The following is a 23,279-nucleotide window of genomic DNA, read 5'->3' on the forward strand; positions in this document are numbered from 1 at the left end:
TAAAGAAAATATTGCACTCTCTAGAGAACCAAACTTGGGTAGATTTCAACGTGACCCGTACTGCCACATATCTCACCTGAATCTCAGTCTTCACTTTCAGCACTGTCGGTTTTCACGGGCTGTCTTTGTTCTTGTTGCAGCCTGTTTGCAATATTCAGAAAGAGAAACAACAGAGAACGTGTGATGTAATGTTTGTTATACTGCCGAAGTGGACAACATGTGTAAACGAGAGTACAGTTTAGAGATGAGCTGTGACGGGGGCAATCGCTTCACCTCGCTGAGTTTTGGAGCCTTCGTTTTTGTGAAGATAGTGATAAGACCGCACTACTGGAAGAATGTTGCTTTTTCTTCTGCGTGTGTGCTGATACAGCGACAAAGAGTGCTTTCCCTGATCAATAAGAGGGTCTTGTGGTAGCCAAGGAGGCTAGTTTGGGTTTCTAGCATGAAAAGTGGGGAAATATGGGCCCACAAGAGGTCATCGCATGCCTGGCACCTTCTTCTCACCACTCTGGCTTGATTGTGGTGAGTTCTGGCTGTCAGGGAGCTTGAAGTGCTTTCACTCCCACATCTTGAGTAAGGTGTTTTGCTCTCTGCCCTGATGCTACACCAGCCCAGCCAGCCAAGGACTTGATGGCTTCTGCGTGCTGGCCAGCTGGCAGGAGAAGTGACCGTGTTGCTGCCCAGACTTTGCAAAGGTTTGGAGTTCGGGCTTATCTTAACTTGCAATGCTGAATGTGTCAGGAATTAGAGACCAGAAATGTGCAAAATCTTGCTTTGAAAGTTTTTGAAAAACCCACAAGCAAAAAAGTCACTAGGAGACTTCTAAATCAAAACGGTGTATCTATCACATGCTATAGTCTCCCTTCTCTGATCCAATCCTTAAAAATTATAATTGGCCGGGCGTGGTGGCTCACGCCTGTAATCCCAGCGCTTTAGGAGGCTGAGGCGGGCGGATTACGAGGTCAGGAGATCAAGACCATCCTGGCTAACACAGTGAAACCCCGTCTCTACTAAAGAATACAAAAAAATTAGCCGGGCATAGTGGCGATCACCTATAGTCCCAGCTACTCGGGAGGCTGAGGCAGGAGAATGGTGTGAACCCAGGAGGCAGAGGTTGCAGCGAGCCGAGATTGCGCCCCTGCACTCCAGCCTGGGCGACAGAGCAAGACTCCATCTCAAAAATCAATCAATCAATCAATAAAATAAAATAAAAATTATAATCAGGATATAAATGGATCCATAAATGAGTAAAGACAGGACATCAAAGAAAAGCAAGAAGGGAATCCTTTGTTGGATCAGAAATGATGACTCCTAGAAGGAAAGAATGCAAATGGAAGCCAGTGCAGAAGGCATTGGTCAGGAGCGTGCTGCAGAACCTGGAAGAGCCCCCCAGGAATCGCCAGTCAGGAGCAGTGGATGCTCAGCTGGGCAGGGCTCCTGATGGGACAATTAGCTGGGGGACTTGCAGGCTGAGCAGCCAGGCAGTGACTGCTGCTGCAAAACTTCCCAAACCATAGGCAACAATGGGAGTGTCTGCCACCAGATTATTGCAGTGGGCGCAGTAGTCTTGGTAGACACAGAAAAGTGCAAGGAAAAAATGTACAGAAGGAAGTGACAGGACTCAATAAGCAAAGGAGAGCTAAGGCATCACCAAGCTAATCCAAAAATTACTGAGAATAAAGAGAAACTAAAATATTAATTTGAAGTGAAAATAAAAGCATGACAAAGTATGATAGGTGAAATGATGGAGGATTGTGAAATTGAGCTTGGTGAGGAAGAATGTAGATAATGTTGTAAAACTGTGTTTAAGTCTGTATATAAAAATGCAGAGGTAGTTTACCTAAGGACAAAATGGTATTGTAGGAAGCTATAGAGGCTCGTCCTTCCACTGGAACAACCACTGAGCTATAAAGAGCAATTGCAATGGATTATTTGGAAACTCTGGAGCCTGGTCAGGCATCTATGGGAGAATGCTTGAAGAAAGGAGAAGCTGGCCTGGCGTGGTGGCTCATGCCTGTAATCCCAGCACTTGGGGAGGCCGAGGTGGGCCGATCATGAGGTCAGGAGATCAAGACCATCCTGGCTAACACGGTGAAACCCCATCTCTACTAAAAAAAAAAAAAAAAAAAAAAAAAAAAAATTAGCCGGGTGTGGTGGTGGGAGCCTGTAGTCCCAGCTACTTAGGAGGCTGAGGCAGGAGAATGGTGTGAACCCAGGAAGTGGAGCTTACAGTCAGTGGAGATTGCGCCACTGCATTCCAGCCTGGGTGACAGAGCAAGACTGTCAGAAGAAAAAAAAAAAAGAAAAGAAAAAAGAAAGAGAAAGTAAGAGAAAGAAAGAAAGAAAGAAGAAAGAGAGAGAGAGAGAAAGAAAGAAAGAAAGAAGAAAGAAAAAAAGAAAGAGGGAAGGAAGAAAGAAAAAAGAAAGAGAGGAAGGAAGGAAGGAAGGAGGAAGGAAGGAAGGAGGAAGGAAGGAAAAGCTGCTGGTCCTTTGTGAGGGGTGGACATGAGCCAGCTACCACCTCCATTTCTTAGTCTTGCTGTGCCTATAAGGGCAGCAACCCACATTCCTGGAGCAGCTGGCTGATATCAGAGTGAGCATCAGGGACCTTGTCCTCAAAAAATTTGACATGGTACATTTTGGTCAGTCTGGTGGTGCCCTGAGGGATCAATACAGAGGCTTGCCTTGGTTTTGATCCACTTGGCAGCAGTGGCTTCCTCCAGCAGCATCCACTGGAAGATTTAAAGAGACAGACCTTCCCCCTTGTTTGTAGCTAGATAATTGAGGAAATCTTTGATGGTTCACTAGCTGGTCGTATAGATAAAGGAAGAACAACTTCAGTGACAAGAAATACACATTTTGCAAAAGCAGTTTGAAAAATTCACAAACTGATGGATCCAGCCTTTAACTAGAGAAAATCCACAGTCCCAGAGGAATAGAAGCACTTGATTTTTAGAGTTACCACATTATGATACTCAGAATATCCAGTTTTTAACAAAAAATTATAGAACATATAAAGAAATAGAATAATATGGGCCATTCACAGGAGAATAAAACTTGGCATAAACTATGTCTGTGAAAGCTCAGACATTTGAATTACTAGCCAAAGACATTAAATCTGCTGTCTTAAATATGCTCAGTGAACTAAAGAAAGTCACTGACAACTAAATAAAATAGAACAATTACATATGAGCAAATTAGATTATTAATAGAGATAGAAATTATATATTTTTTAAAAACCAAAAAGAAATTGGAGCTGAAAAGTACGTAACGGAAATAAAAAGTTCATTAGAAGAGTTCAACAGATTTGAGCAAGCGGAAGAAAGCGACACGCAGTATGGACAGACCTTGGCAATTCAGTATTAAGTGAAAAAAGTGATTCCCCGAAGACTCCAGATATTACATACACACAACGTCCTTTCTGTTAAAAAAAAAAAAAAAGAAAAAGTTACCAATGTATTGCATGTATGTACTCTTTAGGAATATACATCTATATCTATATAGATATCTAAGGAACAGAATTTAAAGGAAAGCAAGAGAATGAAGAACATGAGCGGGGTGCAAGGACTTGGAATGGGGGCCCTGACAGCAGACAAAGACGACGTCAGACTCTGCTTTTGTTTTTTGTGCTTCCTCCATTATCATAAATAAACAAAATACAGAGTCAGTGAAGGAAGCAGGTCAGTCAGATCAAGGATGAATCGGTGTTCCCACCCAGGATTGGGATTAGTGTGACTCTGGGCACCTGGGATCCAAAACAAGGGGAAAGAGGCAACCACCATTCACTACGCCAGACCCTGGCAGTGACGTTCACAACTCCAGGAGCTCACACATGACCTTCTTGGGAAGCGATATGAATATCCCCCATATCCTTGTGAGGAATAGGGGCTCAGAGTGGATTAAAAACTTACGAGGTTATAGAACCAGCAGCATCTCCACATTGGCCTAGAACCCAGGTCTGTCTGATGCCAAAGTCCAAATGCAGGTTACGGTGCCAATTAGTTTCTGATCGCTCTGCTAAGAGGAGCTTTGGATTCCTGCAAAGAGTGAGAGAGGTGGGCCTGGGATGCCTCTGGGGGATATCAGAGCAGCAGGATCAGAGGCAGGTCCTGGACTGAGCCTGCAGCTAAGAGAAGCAGCTCACAGGTCGCGTCTGGGGGTGCAGGCCAGTCCCCATCAGACTCTCAGTGACTGTGGCCACTGGAGTTAAGGGCCAGGTGTGACCTTCCATGGTCAGAATGGGGCTCTCCTAGTGGAGTGAAAGACAAACCCTAGATCTTCAGGCGGGTCCTTCTGAATCTCTGGGGCCACAGAAGGAAAACTGGGCACTGCAGCCTGATGGGAATGGGAGGGGTCAAGTTGTACAGCCTCCCTCTTGCTGCACAGCCTCTTGGGAGGGAGCACGCAGGACATCTGCCAGGACCTGCACCCTTAGCCTTATACCCTTTGCTAGGTGTATGAGTGCTCAGCTCTCAGTGCAGAGAGACAGCTCTATGGTAGCTGCATCTGCCCTCCTTTCCTCTCCAAGTTCCTCTGCTCTGCCAGAGCTGACTTCTGGATATGAGTCCAGATCTGCCCACACATCCTGTGCTGTGTCCTCAGTGCTCCCACTGGTGCCCCACTTGCAGGCTCCCTCACTCAGTTCCCCTTGGACGTTTGCAAGTGTCTCCAACACACTCCCATGCTCCATCGTATGTATGTATGTATGTATGCATGTATGTATGTATGTATTTATGTATTTTGAGACGTAGTCTTGCTCTATCACCCAGGCTGGAGTGCAATGGCATGATCTTGGCTCACTGCAACCTCCACCTCCCGGGTTCAAGCAATTCTCCTGCTTCAGCCTCCCCAGTAATGGGATTACAGGAGCAAGCCACCAAACTCAGCTTTGTTTTTGAGATTTTATCTTCTACTGTATCATCCCATGATGTCAAAATGTCTCATCATAGGTGAATTATTTTCTAGTCATTTGAGTTAAGAAAAGAATACAGCTATTCTTCAGTGACCAAGCAACTGCAAGAAGCTGGCAACTTACCCCTGTGCAGATGAGCCCAGGGCGCCGTCTCTTTGCTGTGGGGTAAACGAAAATGCGTAACATGAAAAAAGAAGTTGTCGACCTGCAGCTGATTCTTACATAAAAGTCAAGTCTATTATTAGTGGGTTTTGAGGAATGGTACCTGGAGTTCTCTTGGGCCCTGAGTTCAGATCTCAGAACCACTTACGTGTGCACGCGTTTTCATTTCTCTGGTGAGAAACTGGGAGTGGGATTCTGGTCATAGACATTTATCTTTTGAAGAAATGCCAAACTGCCTTCCAAAGTGGTGGCACTTTACACCCTCATTTAACTCTCAGTAGCAACGGAGGAGACTTGCAATTTCTCTACAACTTCACCAAGCCTCGGTGGTGTCTGTCTTTTTGATGACAGGCATTCTCCTGGGTGTGTGGTAGTATCTGATTGTGGTTTTAATTTGCAGCTGCCTGATGTAGAACGATGTTGACATTTTTTTCCATGTGCTTATGAGGCATCCATATATCTATATATCTACCTGGTAAGGATTTGTTCAAATCTTTTGCCCATTTTTTGTATGTATGTATGTATTTTTATTTATTTTTGTAGAGATGCCCAGGCTGGTCTTGAACTTCTGGCCTCAAGCAATTCTCTTCCTTGACCTCTCAAAGCACTGAGATTATACGTGCTTCCCATTGTGCCCCGCTCTCTTGCCCATTTGAAAAACTGGGTTTCTTGTTTGTTTGTGTGTGTTTTTTTGTTTGTTTTTTTACAATTGCACTTTGAAAGCTCTTTGTGTCTTTGTGTATTCTGGACATCAGTCTAAGACTTGAAAATATTTTGTTTGTCTGTGGCTCACACAGGAACGAACACCTTGCTTTATTGTGCTTTGCTTTACTGCACTTCACAGATGCTTTTTTTTACAAATTAAGGGTTTGTGGCAACCCTGGTCAAGCAAGTCTATCGGCGCCATTTTCCCCACACCATGTGCTCACTTTGAGTGTCGGTGGAAGCAGCTTTCAGCAATAAAGCACTTTTAATTCAGACACAGAGTTTTTAGACATAATGCTGTTGCACACGTGTCATGTAAACATAGCTTTTATATGCACTGGGAAACCAGAAATTCACGTGACTTGTTTTACTGAGAAGTTCACTTTATTGTGGTTTTCTACAACCAAACCTGCAATCTCTCTCATGTGTGCCCATATTTTTATTTTCTTAATGGTGACTTTTGAAGAGCAAATATTTTCCAATTTGGTAAAGTCCAAACTATGATGTTTTTCTTTAATAGCCAGTGATTTGGTGTCATATCAAAGAAAAGCTTTGTCTCACTAAAGATCACAGAGATTTCATTCTATGCTTGCTTCTAGAAGTGTTCTACATTCAGCTTTTAAGTTTAGGTGTCAGATGGATTTGGGGCTAATTTTTGTGTGGGGAATGAAGTGGTCCTGGGTAATCTTTGTACAGGTATGAAGAACTCAAATCATTCTTTTTTCTTTTCCATGTGGATATCCAATTGTTCTAGTACCACTTGTTGAACTATAATTTTTCCCCATTTAATTATTTTAGTACTATTATTTAAAGTCAATTGACCATAAATGAAAGGTTTAACTTTGGACCTTTTTTCTGGTCCATTTCTCCATATCTGTCTCTACGTTGGTGCCACACTGTTTTTATTACTGTAGCTTTATGTCTCTATGTCAGCGCCACACTGTCTTTAGTGCTACAGCTTTATAGTAAGATTTAAAGTCTGGTTGCCTAAGTTCTCCAATTTTATTTTTTCTCAAAATTGTTTTCGCTTGTATAGTAGTCTAGGTCTTTTGAATTTGCATATACATTCTATGACCACTTTGTCATCTCTGCTAAAATAGAAGCCTGCTGGGGTTCAGCAGGGATTGTTGTAAATCTGTAGATCAGGTTTGGGGAAAATTGCTCTTTCAATAATATTTTTTTCCAATCTATGCATGCTGTATACCTTTTCACTCAATAGAGCATCTCTGACTTCTCTCAGTCATGGTGTGTAGCTTTCAGTGTATATATTTGCACAAAGTTTGTCGAATTTATTCTTTTTTATAAGGTTGTGAAAGGAAGTTTTAAAAATATAACCCGGATTTTTCATTGCTGGTGGATAGAGATGTGTGAGGATGTATTTTAATATGTGCCCCACATCCTTGTTAAGCAATTTTATTATCTTAACTAGTTCTTAAAACATACTTTTTAGGATTTTGTTGCCTGCAAATAAACACAGTTTTACTTTGTATTCTGTGTGCCTTCATTTTCCCTGCTGCGTTGGGCCGGCCGGAATGTTCCTGTGACGTTAGAAGTAGGAGGAAGGGGTGTCATCACCTGTGCCCAGCCTCAAAGAGAGGGTCACCAGCCTTTCACCAGGAAATGTCATGTCAGGTCCACAGGGTGCTTTTCTGTCATTCCTAGGCCACTGAGATTTGTTAAAAATCATGAATGGGAACTTGCTGGAAACTACCCTTTTCTGCATTGATCGGCTTGATCACATGGTCACTGTTGTCTATTGGACTAACGTGCTGAGCTGTAGTCATTGATTTCTAGGCCTTAAGCCACTGCTTACCCCTGGAGTGGTATCACCTGGCCACAGTGCATGGTCCTGCCCGGTGCTGCTGGATTTGGTTTGCCAAGGTCTTATCAGTGGTCTCTGCCTGTGTCTCCTGAATGTATTGGCTTAACGAACATCTGGCTTTGGTGTCAGGTTGAAGGTGGCATTGCTGAATGAGCTGGGAAGTGTTGCTTCCTTCTCTGTTTTCTGAAAGAGTCTGTGTGTAGTTGGTATTGTATTTTTTCCTTAAAATCTCTGCTAGAATTCATGCATGAAGACTTCAGGGCCTGGGATTTTTCTTCACTGGGAGATTTTAAATTAGTAGTTCAGTCTCTTGGCTGTTCAATGTCTATTGAGATTTTCTATGTCTTCTTGAGTTAGTTATAATAATTCATGTCCCTTAACTGGAAAGGGAACTAATTTCCTTAAGTTAAAAAGCATGTTTCAGGCCGGGTACAGAGGCTCAGGCCTGTAATCCCAGCACATTCAGAGGCCAAGGTGGGTGGATCACCTGAGGCCAGAAGTTTGAGACCAGCCTGGCATGTCAAAACCACATCTCTACTAAAAATACAAAAATTAACCAGGCGTAGTGGCACACATCTGCGATCCCAGCTACTTGGGCGGCTGAGGCAGGCAAATTGTTTGAACCCAGGAGGTGTAGGCTGCAGTGAGCTGAGATTTCACTACTTCACTCCATCCTGGGCAACAGAGCGAGACTCTGTCTATAAAAAAAAGATGCACAAAGCACATTTCAACCTTAGGAGAGATAGAAGATGTATAATGAAGTATAGAAATGTTTAGAAGACTCAGTTCCATTACTATCTTTGCACTAGGAAGTCATTGGTGCATTTCTGGTATTTCAGTTCACAAAGACACACAGACACACCCATGCACACAGCCTCACACACAGACACACACGCACTACACACACTCACAGCAGAGTTCACAGGCTGCACCACCCTGAAGCAAAGCAGCATGGCTGAGAGGTCCCAACCACAGACTGACCTTAGACATTGTCCCAGGCCTGAGACATGGAACAGAGACACAAGCAGTACCTGGAGAAATCCTCCCTCCATTTGCACGTGTGGATCTTTCCTCGCCGCTTGGTGTTTTGAACTCGCTTCTTTGCGGGTCTTACTGAGATACTCAAAGCTGGTCATCTTCTTGGCCTCTGGAAAGGGGAAAGGAGGAACAGGACAAGTTACCAGCCCTGCAGCTTTGCACAGCGCCCGCAGGACAGTTCAGAAAGGCAGCCAGCGCCACTGACCCAGCCCCTGCGCAGGGAGCCGTGCTCCGCCCACCATGCAGGCCCTGTGAGGCCAGGATGGGTGCAGGCGCCTCGTGGGTCCAGCTCCACAGCTAGCTGATGGTCAGCAAGAGAGGTCTGCAGCTGTGACCTGGGGACCGGCACCGGCCCACGCCCCCCTGCCCACCAAGGCCTCACTGAGCTGCATCGTCAGTGGTGTCAGAAGAGAAGCTGGCTCTCACAGACCTGGGTCCCCCATACCACGCAGCCTGAGAGGTTGCTCCAGATCCCCTGGGAACACTGGCGGGGGTCAGAGGCCAGCTCAGGAGGGGCCGCTCTGTCTGAGGGTCCAGGTGGCCTGCGGGGTTCCTCACATCTGGACACGGGGTGGGGCACACCTTGGGGGATGCACAGAGACCTTGAAGTCGGAGGACCACACAGTGTGGCGGCCACCCCGAGGTGCTGGCTAGCGGGTCCTGGGAGCACACACTCCTGCAGGTACTCAAGAGCCCCAGGCCCAGGAGGTGAACACAAGTGTCGTCAGTGCCACTCAGAACAGCCTCTGATGGGGCCGAGACAGGTCACATCCCTGCAGCCCTGCACAGAGCCCACCTCAGCAGGCCGGCCAGAGCCACATCCACCCGGCCTGCAATGCAGGCAGCAAAGCAGCGCATCGAAGCAAAGGAAAACCTGAGACACCCGTTTATCTAAAAGACTCGTCTTAAACATTAATCAAATGGGCTCTGCACCTATTTCAGCCACGAGCTTCCGTGGAGGTGCCAAAATCTCCATGCTTCTTTCCCTAAGCACCAACACCGTGAGAGCTGATGTCTCGTGACTATTTCTGGAGACTGGGGCAGTTGCCCACAGAGGCCTATTTGCAGTGAGGAGCAGATGGCGGTGGGTGCCCTATGGAGTTGCCTGCAGCCAGCCCAGCCCCGTCGCCTGCAGTGTTTTGGGTGTTCGGCCCTGGCCGGGCCCTGAGCTGCTTCACATGGCTCTGGCTAGTCCTCCACACCCCCCAGAACCTGTCGTGGTTTGAGCACACAAACTTGTGCTTGTTTATATTCAAGTTAAAATATATGTTCTTTTGCCCAGGTTTGCACAAATACCATCAAAACCAGATTTTCAGCGTGCCCTGTGGCTCCCAGAGGCCCACTTGGTGCAGGTGAGCTCTGTGGGAAACAGTTAACCTGAGCGTCATGGTGAGGTTGAGGGCAGGGAAGCCGCAAAACCTCCCAGGGTCTCCAGCATGGCCAGGGCTCCCTGGCCGGCCGGGCAATGTGGGGAAGGCTGTGCTTCCCTGACCTCATCAAGCAGGTTTTCTCTACGATCTGCCGTGAATGTGGCTCCCATCCATCTCTGGAAGGCAGCCCCACATCACTCACCTGCTCAGGGAATTGTGCCCTCGCCACAAGCACTGAGGACTCTCCAAGGTCCATCCTCTAGCTTCAAAATGAAGTCTGAGTGGCCAGCTGCTTCTGACACAGCCCCCCGTGGCCCCCCACCCGACACCTGCCCCCAGATGAACAGAACACACATGCGGGCCAGGCTGCACCTCCAGGAGCCTGCACAGGAGACTGGCGACCTTGCCCTGAGGACCACCCTCCACAGCTGCCTCAGCCTCATGGAGTGGGAGGCAGATGGCCTCTCAGGCCTCTGGATGAGACACAGCGACAACCAGGCGGGTGGTCCCAGCCCTCCTTCCTGGTGTCCTGGTTCGTGACGCCACCAGTGCGCTCTCCTGTCAGCGCTGAGCCTGGGAGCCTGGCCTGGATGTGGCCGCGCAGCGCGGAGGACATGGCGAGGCTTTTCACGCCCAGCTTGGGTTTCCAAAGCAGCAGCCCCTCCAGGCAGCGGACATGCCCTACCTGCCCCCAGTCCTCCTGGGCTTGAGCCCACTTGTAGGGATTAAAAACCCCTCATCTTCATCCTACTGTCTGGACAGGACTCCTCTCTTCATCCAGTAAGGAAGGCGGGTCTCTAAGACCACAGAGACCAAAGCCCGTAGGATGAGGCAGAGCCATTCACGTGGGGCCTCCTCTCCCCACAGCCGCCCAGGGCCGTCTCCTCCTGGTTAGCACAGCCTCCTGCCCCTGCTGCCCACGTTCAGCCCGCACAGTCTGAGGCCAGTGCTCACGGTCTTCCCGGGACACCAGGGCCGCCTGCCTTCTTTCCATCCCCCTTCCTCTTATCACGAAGAAGTAGGCAGCCTCCCTCGCGGGGCTCTGCCATCAGCTCCTCAACTCTCCTCGTCTTGCTCTCAATGCCGTTGTTCTCTCCGCCTCTGGCGGATGAAGGGACAGAAGTGAGGTTGGCACAGATGCCGGCATTGGCTGCTGCTCGGAGCCGAGGGCGCCCATGACCCCAGCCCTGCTCTCCTGACGCCCCTTTCTCACTCACAGGCGGCGTCTGCACTTGGTGCCCACACGGTGCCTCTCCAGCGCCCCTCCTGAGGAAGGCAAACCCTCTCCTTGCCACCTGCCTGTGGGCCCGCACCCCCCTCACCTTCCCCGCCAGGCCCCGCCGGACTGAGCCAGCTCGAGGCACCAGAGCATAATGAGTCCAGAAGGAAGTGGCACCCGGGGCTAGCGTGACCCAGAGGAGCCGGCCACACCTCGGCCGTCCTGGAGCTGCTCCTCTCCCGGGGAGGAGGCAGGTGGGTCTCCCCGGCCCCTACCATCTTGTGCGGCCTTGGGACTCACTCTGCAGTGACGCAGCCTCTCTGTCCCTGCCGGGCTGCTCAGCCACTCTGGACACACACTGTGCTCAAGGCGGGATGGCAGGGAGGCAGGGCAGGGACCCCACGGCACGTCCTGTGACACCAGATGACGTTGGTCCCCACTCCCACCCACACCAAGGCCTCTTTCAGGTCAGCACGGAGTAACTGGGGGCAGATGTGGTTCTTTTCCCTGGTGATCTTCACAACTCAGGGCTGCTGACAGCCAGGGCTCAGAACACCAGGCCTTGAGAGTCCCTGGATCCTCCACCGCAGTCAGGGGAAACACCTCCCATCCCTGCGCCTCCACCGCGCTCAGGGGAACCACCTCCCGTCTTTGCGCCTCCACCGCAGTCAGGGGAAACACCTCTCGTCAGTCCCCGCTGGGTGCCCACTGCCCTTCCGTGGCCCCAACCCTGTGCTGGATGAGCCTCAGCCCGGGTGGAGAGAAGGCAGCCCGGCCCAGGACAGCGCGGTCAGGAGGTCTCAGCCAGGGCAGCCCAGCAAATGCCCATGTTGGGCCTCCAGGGACTTAACACTGTGTGGATGAGCTTGTCCAGGGACGGCTGCACCACAGTCCCAGAGCCAGACAGGAGGCCAGGGCACGCAGGCACCAAACGTCACCACCTCAGGACAGGATGCAGCCCCAAGACGACCCTCCACCCTTTCACCACGAGGACCCCTGCCCACAGACCCCTCCCTTCTGAACTCCCCCAAGCCTGGCCCGCGCCGGCCATCCCCGCTGTGCCCCTCACCAATAATTACGACTTCCCACGCAGTTGTTGATCCAATTGCAGTGGTGGTCGAAGCCGGATACACATTTATTGCAGGAAATGCAGTGTTTGGTTTTCTTGTTCCTGGATGGATGAATCGGGGAATGGCTGTCAGGCCCCAAGTGCGCAGGCTGCGCCAGGGCCGGAGCCCCATCACCGGGAGCCAGGTGCCTCGGGGGAACCAGCCCTGTGCGGCCTGGGGAGTGGGCGTTCGGCGGGGAATGGGAGGCTGGGGGAGGGAGTTGAGGCCTGTGGGGAGGAGGAGAAGCAGGACAGCTCTGGGCAGAGGTAGCCACAGGGCAGGAGGAGCCCGTGTCTGTGGTGGGTGCAGACGCCGGAGCGTAGACCACCCCCCAGCCTTCCTGCACCAGCCTCACTCTGGGCAATGGTCCTGGAGGAGGCCGCACCTGCCCTATGGTTCCAGGACTTGAGGCTGGGGGCTTGGATCCCACCTGTGCCTACAGAACCTCCCTTGCAGCCGACAGCAGCCCTGTAGCCACCCCCAGGCCATCATGGATGCCCCCCGGGCCCCAGGAGACACTGAAACCCTTCCCCCCCTCTTTCCCTGGGGCTTGCCTTGAAAACCCCCAAGACAGACAGCGCTCTCTCGCCCTGGGATCACGGGGGAGGGACCTCGTGCACGAAATGCACTGAGGACCAAACATGCCTGAGTGCCACTGCGTTCCGTTCCAGGGAAGCAGCGGGTCACCTGCAGGTGACAGACACAGCCCTCCAGCCTCAGCCCTGCCTGCAGAGGATTTGGGGCGGCCTGGCACTGTGCCCCCTTCACAGCACAATGAGGGGCTATCCACCCGCAGCCACAGGGCCACAGGGCCGGTCCCTGGAAGCTCCATTAGTGTCAGCTGTGGCCACGGCAGGGGCCCTGTGGGGCCAGCAGTGACCTGAGCCCCCGGGCCCCTGGAGGTGAGTGACCCTGACACCGCGGGGCCTCAGCGAGGGTGGGCACTCACACGGTGACCTTGCACAGGTGGCAGAACTGGTTCTGGATCACGTGTGCATGCTTCGATCTGTCGAAGATCGGCATGGGCTGAGAGTAGTTCTTCATGAGTCTGACATTGAAGTCGGCCGGGTCGATGCAGGAGGCAATCAGGTGGACGACGAGGTGGAAGGAGAAGATCCCCCCAGTCACCTGGCACGTCAAGGAAGAACTTGGCCCAGGGCCTGGTCAGCCTGGCACGAGGCATCCCCATGAGGCCCAAGGGCCCAGGAGAGGTAAGGCGGCCAGTCAGCCCTGCACACCCAGCCCTGCACACTGGAGCCCAGCTCAACCAGGCTTGGCTCTGCTCACCCAGCCCTGGACACCTGAGCCCTGCTCACCTGGCCCTGTTCACCGGGCCTGCTCACATGGCCCTGCACACCTGGCCCTACACACCCAAGCCCAGCTCAACCAGGTCCAGCCCTGGTCACATGGCCCTGCTCACCCAGCCCTGCACACACAGCCCTGTACACCTAGGCCTGCAGACCTGAGCCCTGCATACCCAGCCCTGCTCACCCGAGCCCTGCTCAGTCAGCCCTGCACACCAAGCCCTGCACACACCACCCTGCACACCCGGCCCTGCAGACCCAAGCCCTGCACACCTGCCCCTGCTCACCCGGCCTTGCTCACCCGGCCCTGCACACCCAGTCCTGCCCACTTGGCCCTGTTTACCCAGCGGTGCACACACAGCCCTGCTTACCCAGGCCCAGAGGAGACGAGACCACCCATCAGCCCTGCACACACAGCCCTGTGCCAGGCAGGGACCGGGATGGCTGCCCCCATGCCCTTTCTGTTCATCCCTGTTGGACACAGGGCAAATCCCCCCCAGAATGCACCGCACCCCCAGAGGCTCAGCCAGCCCAGCCAACCACAGTGACCCCAAAGCTCTTTACACCTTGAGGGACAGACCTGGGTGTAAACACAGCCAGACGCAGCCCCAAAGGCCCTGGGGAGCCTGGGTTCTTTTATACCAGAGATTCCCGGGCACTGGGAGAGAAGCACAGCCTCAGACAGCAGGAGAGGGGGAGGAGGCATGGAGCTGCACAATCTACCCGCTCCCTCTAGACCCCAGACGGCCGCTCAGGGACCCTCTCCCCGAGACTCGTTCAGGGAAGCCACCCCTAGACTCGCTCATGGACCCTAGACTCACTCAGGGACCCCAGACTCACCTGGGCCTCCGTCTCAGAGCCTGGCTGCGGGGACACTGGGGAGAGGGTCCTTGTCCCCTGGAGCCAGGAGAAGCTGGGCTCCCCATGACCGGGACATCAGCTCCCACCCTCAGATCCTGGCTCCCTCCACCTATCACCCTGGGACCAACACAGACTCCCCATGGCAACCAAACAGAAGGGGTGGAGCCCGGGCCCTCCCGTCACCCTGCCTGGTCCCTGGACCGCCTTCTAGCCAGGAGTTCAGGGTTGACAGCCGTCTCCGCGGGGCGGCCCAGAGGCCCTCACCGCATGGAAACGCAGGCTACCGACCTGCGGGGCACAGCACTGTCCACCTTGGCACAGGGGCGAGGAGGAAGATGCTGGCCATGTGCAAAAGGCCGCACAGGGAGTTTAGCAGAAGGCTGCCAGCAGGGTGGGTCCTGTGCCAGGCCAGGGGGCTGCTGTCCCTCCTGACAGAGCCCCTCTTCGGAGCCCCCTCAGGCAATGTTGGGACAGCTTCGCTGCTGCTGGGCTCACACTCCGCCTTGTCCTGGCACCACCCTGGGGCATGGGGTTAGGGTTTTTATGCAGCAGCCCTTCCCTGACGAGGGTCCCGTAAGAAATGTGCTGTAATGCATGGGAAGCCTGAGTGTGAAGCTGGTTCCGACCAAAACGCAGACACAGGTACCGAAGCCCTCGGCAGGACGCGATGCATACCCTGCATCTTCCAGGCACCCACGTGGCCCCGACCCTGGGTGCTTGTGGGCATGAGCTGAGGAGGAGGCTCTGTGGGTGCAGACATGGCTGCAAGGAGGACAGGAGAGAATGATCTGGATGCCAAGGGGATGGGACTAGGGAGCGGCTGCCCAGGCTGGGGTGCGGTGGGAGTTGGACAGTGCGGCTGGAGGCCAGCCAGCTCTGGGGAACTCACATGGGGGCCAGGACTGATCAGACGCCTGCACTGGCCACTCTGATCCCACCATGCTAGAGGAGAGGCCTGCAGGGGCCCCGTCAAACGGGAGTGGACTGAGGCTGCAGGGCTCACTGTCCAGCTGGTGACACCGACGTGACGAGGCTGCATCCCGGCTGCTGTCTCGTGCACCCGCTCCCTGCAGGCTGAGCTGGGGACGCTGCACTATTTATGTGGTTGCTGGGGCAACAGAGAGGGCATCTGGAGCCTTGGGACGCTCTCCGTGGCCACTGAGGACAATGAGACCAGGCAGGAAGCTGTACTGTGACCCAGGAGAAGCCCCCTCCTCTGCAAAGCTGGAGCAGCACTTCCCTCGCTGGAAACCGGTGGGCAGGGAGGGCGGGGCCAGGCAGAGCCTCTGCCTGGGCAGCAGGTGAAGCTCAGGCTGAGGACGCCCACCCAGGCCCTTGGTCACCACATCCAACTGCAGCCTCACATTCTCCAGGCTTCACACACAGAAGCCACTGCCAGGGAGACGGTGCTGCTGCCGGGGGCCACCAGGAGACAGCCTGGAGATGGTGTGGCCCTAACCAGGACCCCTTGACTTCCATGTGGAGGAGCTCAGGGCTGACCTGGGCCTGAACCTGCCAGGCAAACCCGTGGCGCCCCTGAGCCAGTCTCCAACCTGCAGGCGCCGAGGCCGGGCGGTCACCCTGAAGGCATCCACCCAGAAACCAGGGTTCAGCTGGCAAAGGACACCCCCGCTAAGATTCCAGGGCGGTACGTCCCCCCGGACAGCTCCCTGGACTCACAGCTTTTCTCATGAGAACCAGGTTGAAGCAAATCTTTTGCTGCACACTACGGTGCCCGGCTGTCCATCGGCCGCCCTTCGCCAGCGAGGGCCGCGCTCTGCAAAAGGATGTCCTCCTGGGACATCCATCACCCCCAGGAATGATGCTGGTGACCTTAAGTTGGCTACGTTTTGCCCAGACTGACCCAGCTGGCCACTCTGCCCATCACCCACCCACGCGGGTGACCCTTCCTGAGCTGGTGGGAGCCCCAGGATAGGAGACACTGGGTACTGCATTCTCAATTTTCTCTGCTTCTACTTTCACATTTAATTTTATCCTGGTAGTGCTTTATGTTCCAACGAGCAATAAACAGTAAAAGAAGTAGAGTAAGTGTCTCCCTTTCACCACGCAAACCGCCTGCCCTCTGGAAGTTTCGGTCTCAAGCTGTCATGAGAACCTAGCTATGCCGGAACCTCCCCTAGCAACAATCTGTATTTTGTAAACAAACAGCGCGGCAGCGCCAGCCCAGGACACACGCCCTGTGCCCTTTGTAACACTGCTAACCTTTCCCCCGCCCTGTTCTCCAGGCAGGAAAAGAGAGGAGGCGGAGAGCGAGCCCACAGCCCCTACTCCTGGGGCCCAGTGCAGTCCCCGTCACGTCTTGGCACCTCATCAGTCCCTGCGGGGCTCAAAGCTGACACGTGCTGGGAAGGCGCAGCACCACTCCGCGCTGGTGAATCTTCCAGCACCGCCGCCAAGCTCGTGCTGCCCTGGGCCACAGCACAGGACTTTGCTGGGAAGATATTTCTCCAGATTAAACAGAGTTACACAGATTCCAATCCCTTCCACACAACAGGCCCTATGGATGTGGTGGCCGTGGAGTCTGTTTCCATTTGCAGAAGAACAGATGTGGGCACGTGTGCACTGAGGCATGCTCTGGAAGGGCTTGAGCACGAGGCCACTGACAGTCGGCCAAGCCTGGCACTCAAATGTCCGCCTAACCTGGGGTCTTTATTCCATTTCTTCCCCACTTTCCACAATACAATATCCCTCACCCTGCACCTGACCTCCCCTAGGGTCAGGGGCTGCAGCCACAGGGCCTGGATGGTCACTTCCCAGACCAGCCCAGGTCCCTGCAGGTGCCAGATAGTGTGGGCACCCTCCAGAGGCCACAATGGAAAGCCACGTGCTGCTGGCCCAGGGGCACGGGGGGGTGCAGCTGGGGAGGCTGTCCTGAGCCCGGCGCCGGCCAGCGGGAGGGGCAGCATGGACGAGGGCTGGGACACCAAGGGCTCCATTAGAAATGGAGATCCAGGTGTGGAGTAGAGGGTACAGAGGAGCCACAGAGGGTTCACCTACCAGAGAGCAGGTGACAGCCCAGAGGCACGCGTGGCCAAGCCACAGGCCAAAGGAAGAGTGGAGAGAAGGGATTCTAGTGGCGCATAAGGAAATAGCCAGGTGTGGAGGGTCAGATCATCCCCCACATAGGTCCAAGCCCTAACTCCTAGCACCTGTGGCTGTGACTGCAGTTGGAAATAGGGTCTTCGCAGATAGTCCTGTTAGGGTAAGGCCATTTCAGGTAGGCCCTACTCCAATGACCGGCATCTTTACAAAAACGGGTACCCAACAGCCACAGACACACAGAGAAAAGACAGTGTGAACACCAGAAGACGAGCCACGGAGAGCGGCCGGAGCCATCCCCTCCAGCAGCTTCAGCGGGAGCAGGGTGCAGCCAACCCCCGATTCCACACGGTTGGGGACCCTGGGCCCTGGAACTGTGAGACCAGATATGTCTGCTGTTGCAGGCACCTGGTTTTTGGTGCTTTGTGATGGCAGCCCCAGGACGTGCCGCGGCCACTGGTGATGCTGAGGGAGAGAGACAGACGGCGGGCAGAGCAGCAGGGGAGGGCGCCTTCCTCTGCAGAGCATCCACTGGGCCATGCAGTGGAATCGCAGACGGAAACACAGCATTTTACACCCCCAGCGTAACTGTGACTCAGATGAGGGTTGCAACGGAAAGCGACATACCTGAGACCCAGAGTCCACCTGGGCGCCACTCGGATTGGCAGGGGCGGAGACCCGGTCCACCCTCCCAAGGAACTGCTGCATCCCCACCTACCAGGCCTCCTGACAGAGCAGTGGGACAGGCCGACGCCACCCGCGCCACGTTCTTCTGATACTGCTCAGCCTCAACCACACAGACCCCCAGATGGTGGAGCAAGACACTGGTCTGGATACACCATGACGCTGTGGTCAAGGAGATACCAGCAGCTGCCAGGAAAAGGCAGGCGGGCACTGTGCTGACCTAAACATACCCAGAGACTCGGTTGCAACATGCCCAGAACCTTGGCCAGATTCTGGATTAAAAATCCTATCAAGTGCACCTGGGGGCTGTTGGAGCATGTTGACGTGGACTGCCTCGGGCATGCTCCGATCACAGCCTGTCTTCTCACCTGCCATGAAGGTGCAATACAGGAGGACACCCATGTCTGGAGGGCATGTGCTGGAGCAGGGAGGCCGGCCGTGCGGCACAGGGTCAGTGACTGTGGGCTTCAGTGACATCCTCATCCCTCACTGCAGGGCACCTGGGGCCAATGGCGCTGCCGTGCAGCTCTGTGGGTCTGTGGGTCTGTAGGTCTGTGGATTTCTGGGTCCTGAAGGTGGGGGAGGCCATCTGGGACCCAGGCTTTGGGGGTGTGGGGACTCAGGGCTGTAGGTGGAGAACTCGGACTCTGGGCTACAGCAGAAGCTCGGCCAATGGCAGGGGATCTTGGGGAATGCCAGCAGGGCCACAGGGCACACCCTGGGCCTGGCAGAGACAGGCCACTACTCAGAACTATGATCTGTCCTCCTGATGAGTGGAGGGTGCAAGGCTGGCAGTGTGTGCCAGGTGGGAACATGGGTCGCCACATTCCAGCACCCCCCACGGTAGAAGCCTAATCCCCCACACGTGTATCCAGGCAGCATCTTGGACCCCCACGGAACCCCCACTCTGGTGACCGGGCACACTCAGGGCCTCTCAGCAAAGGCCTCCTCTTGGGAAGTGAGCACTGCTTCCCTAAATCCCCTAGGACTGGGGAGGCCAGGGAGCAGACAGGAGGACACAAAGTCTTCTACTCACAGTCCCGGACGGTCACTCGAAGTCCCAGACAGACATTCCCAGTCCCGGACGGACACTCCCAGCCCTGGATGGTCACTCGCAATCCTGGAGGGCCACTCACAGCCCCAGAGAGACATTCCTAGTCCCAGACCGACACTCCCAGCCCTGGACAGCCATACCCAGCCCCGGATGGTCACTCCCAGCCCTGGATGGTCACTCCCAGCCCCAGACGGTCACTCGCAGCCTGGACGACTACTCACAGCTCCAGGCAGACAGTCCCAGCCCCAGATAGACACTCCTAGCCCCGGAGAGCCACCTGCAAACAGGACGCAGGTTGCAAGAGGGATGGAGCCAGAGAGCACCCAGGATGAGTCAGCACTCATGTCTCTCACTAAAGCACACCCTTGGACCCCTGGCAAGGCTCTCTGTGAGGCCAGCTGGGCCCAGCCCATTTCAGACTTGTAGATAGGGTGTGGCCTGACCTCCCAAGGGAACTTTAGCCGCACAAGCCACCCCAAGACCCAGAGACTGAGCCTCAAATCCCTGGGGAGACACCCTTGAATCACTGAGCCAGACGGGGTGGTTGAATGAGAGGCCAAAAGCCATACTGGCAGTGTGTGTCTCTCTGTGTGTGGTTGGGTCCATGTGTGTGCTTACAGAAAACACATAGCTTTAAACATACATTAAAAAGTAAGAAAGGTCTACAATCAATGACCTAAGTTTCCATCTTAAGATGATAGAAAAAAAAGCAAAGTAAACCCAAGGTCAGTTGAAGGAAGTAGTAAAAATAAAAGCAGATTTTTTTTAAATAGAAGAAAAACAGGCAAATAGAGAAAATTAATAGATTAAAAAGCTGACTCTTTTCAAGATGAATGAAAGGGATAAACCCCAGGAAGACTGATGAAGGAGGAGGAGGAAGACACAAATGGCCAGGATAGTGAGGAAGGAGGGTGCAGCACTACAGACCCTACAGACGGGAAAAGGCTAGCGGGAAACACTGTAAACACCTGTATTCCAAGAAATATGACAACCTACGTGCAATACTCCAATTTCCTGAAAAATACAACTTATCAGCTGGGTGCCGTGGCTCACACCTGTAATCCCAGCACTTTGGGAGACCAAGGTGGGTGGATCACAAGGTCAGGAGTTCAAGACCAGCCTGGCCAACATGGTGAAACCCCATCTCCACCGAAAAATACAAAAATTAGCGGGGCGTGGTGGCACGCACCTGTAGTCCCAGCTACTCAGGAGGCTGGGGCAGGAGGATTCGTTTGAACCTGGGAGGCGGGGTTGCAGTGAGCTGAGATCACACCATTGCACTCCAGCCTGGGTGACAAGAGTGAGACTCCATGTTCAAAAAAGAAAAAAAAAGAAGAAAAATACAACCTATGAAAATAGAAACAAGAAAACAGAGAAACAATAGCTCTTTATCAAAGAAATTGAATTCATTATCAAAAGCCTTCCCACAAGGGAAACTGTTGCACTTGGGGAAAAATCCAGCTAAGTCTAGACTTAGGGGCCTTCTGTGGGCAAAGGCACCAGTTTCTCTGACCAGTCAAAGGCCTGGGAGTGAAACAGATGGAGGAAGGGGGGCTTCAGGGACACAGCAGCCCCATGGCACGTGGCTCCCGATGTGAGCCATGCATCTGCAGAAAGACTTGTTTAGAAAATTGGGGGAATGGCCATACGGAAAAGGAATATATGATGTTAAGAAATGGCTACGTAATTTTTAAGTGAGATAAAGCACGGTGTTATAAAAATAAAAATAGTTTTTCAGACACAAACTGGAGCATTTACAGGTGAAATTTCACGATGTCTGAGATTTTTTAAGGTTACTCTGGTACACATGTGTGAGAGGTAAAACAAGGTTAGCAAAAGCTTCACCGTTGAAGCAGGTGACTGGCACCTGTGGGTCCGCTTGACTGTAGTCTCTACCTCTGTAAACTGAAAGATGCCACAGCAACAAGTTTCAGCAAACAGGGACATGGCCTTGCCGGTGGCTGAGGTGCTCAGGCTGGTGGGCTGCACACCTGGTCACTCTGCATCCGGCCCCTACACCTCCCTGCCCGTGCCACAGCAACACACACCAGGCTCGCCATTCACCAGAGACCTGCCCAGGATGGCCCAGCCCGAGGACCACACATCGGTGTCACCGCTTCCCCACTGAGGCTCTAGTGAGGAGTGACACATCCCACTTTTAGAAATAGGGTTCTAGTGCCCCCAGGCACCAAACGCAGGCCAACTGCCCCCAGGCCCCTTTGTCCTCACACACTCATGTCTCAGTGACCCTAGGGGGCCTGGGGTTTCTTGACTGAGTGACATGGTCTGCTGGGGGTAGGGCAGAGCCTACATGCTCCACGGACGTGCACCCTGGGAGATGGGAGCAGACGCAGGCTCCTGCCTGCTGGAAGATGATGGGAGCAGATGTGAGCCCCCACCTGCTGGGAGATGACAGCAGACACAGGTCCCCCACCCACTGGGAGATGGGAGCAGATGCAGGGTCCCACGCCCACTGGGAGATGGGAGCAGGTGGTCTGACATGGGGTCAGTGGCTGCCCTGTCCACCCTGACCCTGAGCCACACAGGAATGGCCTGATGTGGGGTCAGCAGTTATCCTGTCCACCCTGACCCTGAGCAGGGGCTGCACAGAGCACCAGTGGCCACTGGGCCCACCTGCAGGCTCGGGGGACACAGTCTGGCCCAGGGCAGGTGACTGGTGCCGCCGGGCAGCCATGGACCAGATCCCAGAGCCAGGCCCACTGCAGGATCCTCCCGGAGCCCCGTCCGCTCAGACCGTGCCACGGTGAAAAGGATACCACGTAGGCGACATATTTCCACACATGAGGCAGGAGGGGAATGAAGATCCCAAAGGTGGCCGAGGAAAGGCCCAGGAAGACAGTCCAGGTCACCACCTGGAAGTAGTGCAGGGGTAACGACCAGCCGTTCACTCTGGAGATGCGGGGCGGCAAGACCAGCTCTCCGTTGTTGAGCACGGCTTTTGGGGCGACGGAACACTGGCTCTCGGAGCGGGTGTCCATCTGCAGGATACAGAAGGGGAGGACCAGCCCCGTCAGCCCCAGGGAGGGCTGGCTCCGCCCACTGTCAGGGAGACCTCGGGAATGGGAACATAATACCCCAGGACCAGCCCTGAGAGCCAATGGCCCAGCACTGCCTGGGGCCGAGTCCCCAGAGGAGGGAGCGGGGCTGGGATGGAGCCAGTGCAGGGCCCTGCCCAGGGGAACGAACAGACATGCTGCAGAATCTGACCCCGGCCACAGCCGAGCGGCTACAGAAAATGGCTCTCCAGGGTGTGGGAGCCCCTGGGCGGAGGACCTGGCCAGGCACCCCGTGCTGGTGCTACCGCCCCTCAGTTCCCCTGAGGATTTGTTAAGTTCTGGGGAGCCCTCGACAGCCCCCACACAGTGATAGGTCCCAGAACCCATTCAGGAATACACAGGCTCACCCAAGACTCCCCAGGTGCCACAGGAAAACCCACATCAGAAAGAGGCCACACGAAGCAGAGGGGTGCACTTGGGAGAAACTGAGGCAATGCCGGAAGAGCTCCTGAGCCGTTACTAACTGCTGCACTGAAATCTCCCAGATCCTCCCCGAGAAGCTTCCCTGAGCTTCCCAGAGGAGCAGGACCCAAGAGCTCACTCCACAGGGTCCTGTGTGTCTCCCCTTCCACAGGACAGGGTAGCCCGTCCAGCCATGTGGGGCTGGGGCCTCTGTCCGGGTTGGCAGTGGCTGGGAGGTTCTGAACGCACACTGTGGCGGCCAGTCAGGTGGGGAGCACAGCAGGGGAGGGAGGGACGCGGCGTCAGGGGAGGGAGGGACGCGGCGTCAGGGGAGGGAGGGACGCGGCGTCAGGGGAGGGAGGGACGCGGCGTCAGGGGAGGGAGGGACGCGGCGTCAGGGGAGGGAGGGACGTGGCGTCAGGGGAGGGAGGGACGCGGTGTAGAGACAGCGAGAACTAGTTCACAATTCTTCTTCCTTGCAGTCGTGAATGTCCACGATT

At 54.0% G+C, this 23,279-nt stretch overlaps 1 protein-coding gene across 5 annotated transcripts; it reads right to left on the reverse strand.

Moving 5' to 3' along the window:
• Positions 1-76: 76 nt before the first annotated feature.
• LOC117064679 (probable palmitoyltransferase ZDHHC11) lies at positions 77-23,017 on the reverse strand. 5 transcript variants are annotated; one of them, XM_033178681.1, is made up of 10 exons: positions 22,078-23,017; positions 13,287-13,465; positions 12,298-12,399; positions 11,227-11,275; positions 9,070-11,110; positions 8,633-8,748; positions 5,036-5,070; positions 3,912-4,037; positions 3,348-3,421; positions 2,686-2,808 (listed from the first exon to the last, which is right to left on the reverse strand). In XM_033178681.1, the coding sequence occupies exons 1-5, from the start codon at positions 22,702-22,704 to the stop codon at positions 11,087-11,089; spliced, it is 981 nt and encodes a 326-aa protein (XP_033034572.1). In that variant the 5' UTR covers positions 22,705-23,017; the 3' UTR covers positions 2,686-2,808; positions 3,348-3,421; positions 3,912-4,037; positions 5,036-5,070; positions 8,633-8,748; positions 9,070-11,086. The 5 variants fall into 5 exon arrangements, with proteins under 5 accessions (XP_033034573.1, XP_033034572.1, XP_033034570.1 ...); XM_033178682.1 differs by lacking the exon at positions 2,686-2,808 and adding an exon at positions 77-141 and having other exon boundaries at positions 8,633-11,110; XM_033178679.1 differs by having other exon boundaries at positions 8,633-11,110.
• Positions 23,018-23,279: the final 262 nt, after the last annotated feature.

Source organism: Trachypithecus francoisi, unplaced genomic scaffold (genome assembly GCF_009764315.1).
Source record: "Trachypithecus francoisi isolate TF-2019V2 unplaced genomic scaffold, Tfra_2.0 Lachesis_group2, whole genome shotgun sequence".
NCBI classification, from domain to species: Eukaryota; Metazoa; Chordata; class Mammalia; order Primates; family Cercopithecidae; genus Trachypithecus; species Trachypithecus francoisi.

Coding starts and splice junctions, on each gene's coding strand:
- LOC117064679 (XM_033178682.1), bottom strand. CDS start 22,704: ATGGGTTCTGGGACCTATCACTGTGTGGGGGCTGTCGAGGGCTCCCCA. Junction 12,400..13,286: donor CACCTGTGCAAGGTCACCGT/GTGAGTGCCCAC, acceptor TCATCCATCCAG/GAACAAGAAAACCAAACACT. Junction 11,111..11,226: donor ACCAAGTGCAGACGCCGCCT/GTGAGTGAGAAA, acceptor TTCATCCGCCAG/AGGCGGAGAGAACAACGGCA.